The 7500-nt window shown below is 42.8% G+C and overlaps 1 protein-coding gene and 1 long non-coding RNA gene across 6 annotated transcripts in view; one reads left to right on the top strand and one right to left on the bottom strand.

The window, feature by feature from the left end:
- LOC126987306 (mucin-5AC-like) overlaps nt 1-7500 on the bottom strand; it is an 81324-nt gene that overhangs the window by 39037 nt on the left and 34787 nt on the right. For 3 of the 5 annotated variants that reach the window (XM_050844227.1, XM_050844225.1, XM_050844226.1), the window contains exons 1-2: nt 5008-7500; nt 2613-2863 (exon numbers count right to left, since the gene is read on the bottom strand). The exon at nt 5008-7500 is cut by the window's right edge. In XM_050844227.1, coding sequence (XP_050700184.1) covers nt 2613-2863; nt 5008-7500 — 2744 coding nt within the window. The remainder of the gene's footprint in view (nt 1-2612; nt 2864-5007) is intronic. The other 2 variants (XM_050844228.1, XM_050844229.1) reach the window with 1 other exon arrangement.
- LOC126987317 (uncharacterized) lies at nt 1111-2587 on the top strand. The gene is made up of 3 exons (XR_007740720.1): nt 1111-1284; nt 1600-1914; nt 2125-2587. It is a non-coding gene; the product is annotated as an uncharacterized LOC126987317 (long non-coding RNA).

Below are 7500 nucleotides of genomic sequence, written 5' to 3'. Positions count from 1 at the left end.
GTCGGTCCAAGGCTTCTTCCCGGTGGGGCCTGATGGTCGGTCCAAGGCTTCTTCCCGGTGGGGCCTGATGGTCGGTCCAAGGCTTCTTCCCGGTGGGTCCTGATGGTCGGCCCAGCCCGTTCTGGCGCAGGCGAGTGTTTATAGTGGCGCCATCTTGCATTGGCTCATGCTGCCCTCCCGGAGCTCATCTTTAATCCTAGAATCTAGAGTCCGAGTTGATAGGTGGTCTTCTGGACAGCATGTGGGTAGTTTTAAGCCACTCGGCGGCGGCTGAAAAATCCCAGCTTGGTGGCACCGGGCGGGGATTGAACTTGCGTCCTCCTGAACGCGGGGCCGTCTTGCTATCTGTTCAGCCACCGCCTATCCTTTAACTCCCTTAATGGCCCCCAAAAACAGTCCCGCCGCCAAGTTTGTACCCAACATTTGATGATGTTAGGTGCGCCTATTCAGTGTGACCGAGGCTTTGGTAAGGAGCCGCCCTCCCTAACAAGTAATCTGGTGATATTTGAGTTCCCATACAATAGAGAGTTATGTTGATATGCCTTCACTCCTTTCCTTCCCCCTTCATCGATTCTCCCCGCTATGGAGACACTAATGATCCTGCTCCTCCTCCTCGTCTCAGCAGGTGAAGCCTTGTCAAATGTGTGTTTCTTTAGGTTCACGGTACAGAGGAGGGGTCACACTACCACCAGGGTCATGAAACTACTCCTGGAAATGCCCACAACTCCTATGAAAGCCTTGTCAAATGTGTTTCTTTAGGTTCATGGTACAGAGGAAGGGTCACACTACCACCAGGGTCATAAAACTAACCCCGGAAATGCCCAAAACTCCTATGAAAGCCTTGTCAAATGTGTGTTTCTTTAGGTTCATGGTACAGAGGAAGGGTCACACTACCACCAGGGTCATGAAACTAACCCCGGAAATGCCCAAAACTCCTATGAAAGCCTTGTCAAATATGTGTTTCTTTAGGTTCATGGTACAGAGGAAGGGTCACACTACCACCAGGGTCATAAAACTATCCCTGGAAATGCCCAAAACTCCTATGAAAGCCTTGTCAAATATGTGTTTCTTTAGGTTCATGGTACAGAGGAAGGGTCACACTACCACCAGGGTCATAAAACTAATCCCGGAAATGCCCAAAACTCCTATGAAAGCCTAGTCAAATATGTGTTTCTTTAGGTTCATGGTACAGAGGAAGGGTCACACTACCACCAGGGTCATAAAACTACCCCTGGAAATGCCCACAACTCCTATGAAAGCCTTGTCAAATGTGTGTTTCTTTAGGTTCATGGTACAGAGGAAGGGTCACACTACCACCAGGGTCATAAAACTACACCTGGAAATGCCCAAAACTCCTATGAAAGCCTTGTCAAATGAGTGTTTCTTTAGGTTCATGGTACAGAGGAAGGGTCACACTACCACCAGGGTCATAAAACTAACCCCGGAAATGCCCAAAACTCCTATGAAAGCTTTGTCAAATGTGTGTTTCTTTAGGTTCATGGTACAGAGGAAGGGTCACACTACCACCAGGGTCATAAAACTAACCCCGGAAATGCCCAAAACTCCTATGAAAGCCTTGTCAAATGTGTGTTTCTTTAGGTTCATGGTACAGAGGAAGGGTCACACTACCACCAGGGTCATGAAACTAACCCCGGAAATGCCCACAACTCCTATGAAAGCCTTGTCAAATGTGTGTTTCTTTAGGTTCATGGTACAGAGGAAGGGTCACACTACCACCAGGGTCATGAAACTACCCCTGGAAATGCCCACAACTCCTATGAAAGCCTTGTCAAATACGTGTTTCTTTAGGTTCATGGTACAGAGGAAGGGTCACACTACCACCAGGGTCATAAAACTACCCCTGGAAATGCCCACAACTCCTATGAAAGCCTTGTCAAATATGTGTTTCTTTAGGTTCATGGTACAGAGGAAGGGTCACACTACCACCAGGGTCATAGAACTGCTCCTGGAAATGCCGACAACTCCTATGAAAGCCTTGTCAAATATGTGTTTCTTTAGGTTCATGGTACAGAGGAAGGGTCACACTACCACCAGGGTCATGAAACTACCCCTGGAAATGCCCAAAACTCCTATGAAAGCCTTGTCAAATGAGTGTTTCTTTAGGTTCACGGTACAGAGGAAGGGTCACACTACCACCAGGGTCATAAAACTACTCCTGGAAATGCCCACAACTCCTATGAAAGCCTTGTCAAATGTGTGTTTCTTTAGGTTCATGGTACAGAGGAAGGGTCACACTACCACCAGGGTCATAAAACTACCCCTGGAAATGCCCAAAACTCCTATGAAAGCCTTGTCAAATGTGTGTTTCTTTAGGTTCACGGTACAGAGGAAGGGTCACACTACCACCAGGGTCATAAAACTACCCCTGGAAATGCCCACAACTCCTATGAAAGCCTTGTCAAATGTGTGTTTCTTTAGGTTCACGGTACAGAGGAAGGGTCACACTACCACCAGGGTCATAAAACTACCCCTGGAAATGCCCACAACTCCTATGAAAGCTTTGTCAAATATGTACTTGACCGACGAAATGTTTAGTAATGCGACCTTAATGATCCTCCTCCTCCTCCTCCTCCTCCTCCTCCTCGTCTCACCTGCTGGCGGGCGTGACTAGGCCTGCTGAGGGCGGGGTGGTGTTAGCGGTGTTGAGGGTGGTGTTGCTATTGGTGTTGCTGTTCTTCTTCAGTACCTCCTCCTTCACGCCTATCTTCATCACCCGTCCTCGGGGCTGGGGGGGAGGGGTGCTCACGCCTCCTCCTCCTCCTCCTCCTCCTCCTCTTCCTCCGCCTCCTCCTCCTCCTCCTCCGCCTCCTCCTGTTTTCTTCCCTCCGTTCCCACGATGGGCCTGGAAGAGAGGATGTTTGTTAGTTTGTTTGTTTTGTTTTCGTTGTTTGTTCAGAGAGAGAGAGAGAGAGAGAGAGAGACATAGATAGATAGATAGATAGTTAGAGATACAGATTGATGGACAGATAGATAGATAGATAGATAGAGAGCGAGAGAGAGAGAGAGAGAGAGAGAGAGAGAGAGAGAGAGAGAGAGAGAGAGAGAGATGGATAAATAAAATGTAAAATATATAGTTTCAGAAAAGACAGACATTATTTTTTTCCTATTTTTCTTTCATTTTCTTTTCTTTCTCTCTCTCTCTCTCAACAAAGAGGTATTAAGAGCCAGGTTTTCAGTTTCTTAAGATGAGAGAGAGAGAGAGAGAGAGAGAGAGAGAGAGAGAGAGAGAGAGAGAGAGAGAGAGAGAGAGAGAGAGAGAGAGAGAGAGAGGAGAGGAGGAGAGAGGTGGAGCAGAGGATGAAAAAGATAAATATTGACTTAAGGGAGAGAGAGAGAGAGAGAGAGAGAGAGAGAAAATACAACAATGGAAGAAAGAAAAACAAATTGCGGAAAGATGAAAGAAAAAAAATATAAAAAAAAGAAAATGAAAAAAGAAAGAAAAAGGAAAAAGAGGAAGAAAGAAAAGAAAAAAAGAATGAAAAAAATAATGTAAAAAAAAAGAAGAAATGTTTAGAAAAAGGAAAATGGTACAACACACACACACACACACACACACACACACACACACACACACACACACACACACACACACACACACACAGAGAGAGGAATACCTTGAGGAAAGACTAAAGGAGATGGAAGAGGAGGAGGAGGAGGAGGAGATGGAAGAGGAGGAGGAGGAGGGACTATGTAAACAAACCCATCAATGTCTTCACAATGAGGAGACGAAGGAAGGAAGTAAGAAAGGAAGGAATGTATGAAGGAAGGAAGGTAGGAAGGGAGGGAGGAAGGGAGTGAAAGAAGGAAGGAAGAAAGGAAGAAAGGAAGGAGGAAATGAAGGAAGGAAGGAAGGAGGAAGGAAGGAATGGGAGTATGGGAGAAAGGAAAGAAGGAAGGAAGGAAGGAGGGAGGGAAGGAAGGTGGGAGGAGGAGGGAAGGAAGGAAGGAAGGAAGGAAGGAAGGAAGGAGGGAGGAGGAGGAGGAGGAGGGAGGAAGGAAGGAAAGGAAGTATGGAAGAAAGGAAGAAAGGAAGGAGGAAATGAAGGAAGGAAGGAAGGAGGAAGGAAGGAATGGGAGTATGGGAGAAAGGAAAGAAGGAAGGAAGGAAGGAAGGAAGGAAGGAAGGGAGGGAGGGAGGGAAGGAAGGAAGGAAGGAAGGAAGGAAGGAAGAAAGAAAGAAAGGAAGGAAGGAAGGAGGGAGGGAGGGAGGGAGGGAGGGAGGAAGGAATGGAAGAAAGCAAGGGAAGAATGAAGGAAAGAAAGAAAGGAAGGAAGGAAGGAAGGAAGGAAGGAAGGAAGAAAGAAAGAAAGTAAGAAAGAAAGAAAGAAAGAAAGAAAGAAAGGAAGGAAGGAGGGAGGGAGGGAGGGAGGGAGGAAGGAATGGAAGAAAGCAAGGGAAGAATGAAGGAAAGAAAGGAAGGAAGGAAGAAGAGAAGGAAAGGAAAGAAAAAAGAAAAAAGGAAGAAAGGAAGGAAAGACGTAGGGAGGAAAACTATGAAGGAGGAAGTGAGGAAAATGAAAGAAATGGAGAAAGGAAAAAGAGGAAAAGAAGGAAATGAGAAAGACAATCAAGAAAATCAACAACAATGAAAACTTAGCACAAAAATATAAAAAAATAAAGAAAATATCAAATACAAAGAAATAACGAAATAAAGAACTCTAGCATAAAGACGACAACAACAACAACAACAACAACAACACCCTCCCTTTCCTTTTCTTCCCCCTCTCCCTCCCCTCCCTTTCCCTCCCCTCCCTTTCTCTTTCCTTCATTTCCCTTTCCTTTCCTTTCCTTTTCTCATTCCTCCCTTTCCCTCTCTCTTCCTTCCCCTTCCCTCCTTTTCCTCTCTCTTCCCTTCCATTTCTTTCCTTTCCTTCCCTTTGTCTTCCTTCCCTTTCCTCTCTTCCCTTCCATTTCTTTCCTTTCCTTTCCCTCCCTATCCCTCCCCTTCCCTTCCCTCCCCTCCCTTTCCTCCCCATCATTCTTACCCATAACACAGGCGGCTTGGGGGGCAGTGAAAGGGGGGCGGCTGGACCCCTCACCCCACCCCCTTTCACCCCTTTCTCCCCCACAGAGGAAATGGTGAAGGTGGATTGCCGGGGAAGGGGGAGATGGGATACCGCCCCCTTCAAAGCCTTCTCACCCCCCCGTCTCTTCCCCATCCCCCCCGACCCGACTTTTGCAATGGTCTCATTAAGGGGGGCTTTCTCCTTAATTCCCTTTTCCTCTTTTGGGTCACTTAAAAAGGGTTGGTCACTATCATTTTGACTTGAGGTTTTTGGGGTGTCATTTTCATCACTTTTGGTTTCACTTTCCTCGGAACTTTTTTGGTCTGAGTTTTTGTTTTCTTTGTTTTCTCCGTTTTCTTGTTTGGTGTTGTTGTTTTCATTGTTCGTTTGGGTTTTGTTTTGATTGTTTTGGTCATTTTCGTCAAGCTTTGTTTTGCTTAAGTCAGTAAGTTGTTTGGTTTCTGTGTTTTCTTGTGTGTTGCTTGTTTTGTTTTGTCTTGATTCATTGTTTTCTTGAGATTGTTTTTCATTTTCACTTTTTTGGTCATTTTCATCACTATTCTTTGTTTTGCTTAAGTCAGTAAGTTGTTTTGTTTCTGTGTTTTCTTGTGTGTTGCTTGAGTTGTTTTGTCTTGATTCATTGTTTTCTTGATATTGTTTTTCATTTTCACTTTTTTGGTCATTTTCATCATCATTCTTTGTTTTGTTTAAGTCAGTATATTGTTTGGATTCTGTGTTTTCTTCTGCGTTGTTTGTCTTGTTTTGTCTTGATTCATTGTTTTCTTGAGATTGTTTTTCATTTTCACTGTCTATTTCATCTTCCTCATTTTCTGTTTCGCTTAAGTCAGTAAATATTGGACTTAAGTTGTAATACTGCTTGGTTGCTGTGTATTTCTGTGTGTTGCTTGTGTTGTTTTGAGTTGATTCACTGTTTGGTTCAATCTGTATTTCATTTTCACTATTAAATTCATCTTCCTCTTTCTTTGTTTTGCTTGGGACAGTGAAATCTTTGCCTAAGTTCTCATACTGTTTGTTTTGTGAGTGTTTCATTGTGTTGCTTGTTTTGTTTTGCCTTGATTCATTGTTTGGTTCAATCTGTATTTCATTTTCACTGTTAAATTCATCTTCGTCATTCTTAGTTTTGTTTGGGACAGTGAAATTTTGGCTTACGTTCTCATATTGTTTGTTTTCTGCTTGTTTTTCTGTGTTGCTTGTCTTGTTTTGGGTTAATTCACTGTTTGGTTCAATCTGTATTTCATTTTCACTGTTAAATTCATCTTCGTCTTTCTTTGTTTTGCTTGGGACAGTGAAATTTTGGCTTACGTTCTCATATTCTTTGTTTTCTGCTTGTTTTTCTGTGTTGCTTGTCTTGTTTTGAGTTGATTCACTGTTTGGTTTAGTTTGTGTTTCATCTTCACCGTCTAAGTCACATGCAACACTCCTTGGTTTGTGAAAGCTATGAAATTCGTGGGTCAGAATTCTGTATCGTTTGGTTTGCAAGTGTTTCTGTGTGTTGCTGGTTTGGCTCTGAGTTGAGGCACTGTCTGGTTGGGTCTGTGTTTCATTTTCACAAGTACTCCCTTTTGAATCAGCGTTTTCTTCTTTTAATTCTATCTTTTCTTCATTTGTATTTCCTCCTATCTTCTCACTCTCTATAGTAATATCCTTTTCTTTGCTTGAGTCACCCTTACATTCTCTTATTTCTTCGTTTTTTTCACTTAAGTCAATCGTTTTTTCACTTGAGTCTCCCCTAACACTAATATTTTCTTTCATTTCCTCGTTTTCTTCATCAAAGGCAATCGTTTCTTCCTTTATGTTATATCCATTGCTTCTATTTCTTCTCTTCTTCTCATTTTCTTCACCTGAGTCCTCATTTTCTTCACTAAAATCTCCCTTAACAGTAATAAATGCTTTTACTACTTCGTTTTCTTTACTTAGCGCCATCATTTCTTTTCTTGAGTCACCCTTAAAACTGTTATTTTCTCTTGATTCACCGTTTTCTTCACTTTTCTCAATTATTTCTTCACTTAAGTTTTCCCTAACACTATTTTTTCTTCTTTTTTCTTCACTTATAGCTAGCATTTCTTTACTTGAGTTATCCAGAACATCAATACGTTCTCTTAATCCTCCGTTTTCTTCACTTTCCTCAATCATTTCTTCACTTAAGTTTCCCCTAACACTATTTTTTCGTCTTTCTTCTTCGTTTTCTTCACTCATAGCCATCATTTCTTTACTTGAGTTATCCAGAATACTGATATGTTCTCTTAATCCTCCGTTTTCTTCACTTTCCTCAATCATTTCTTCACTTAAGTTTCCCCTAACACCATTTTTTCGTCTTTCTTCGTTTTCTTCACTCATAGCCATCATTTCTTTACTTGAGTTATCCAGAATACTGATACGTTCTCTTAATCCTCCGTTTTCTTCACTTTTCTTAATCATTTCTTCAAAGTTATCCCTTAAACTCACATTCTC

Source organism: Eriocheir sinensis, chromosome 64 (genome assembly GCF_024679095.1).
Source record: "Eriocheir sinensis breed Jianghai 21 chromosome 64, ASM2467909v1, whole genome shotgun sequence".
Taxonomy (NCBI): domain Eukaryota; kingdom Metazoa; phylum Arthropoda; class Malacostraca; order Decapoda; family Varunidae; genus Eriocheir; species Eriocheir sinensis.
The sequence above is the reverse complement of the archived record's forward strand: the minus strand, read 5'-3'. Positions and strand labels throughout refer to the sequence as shown.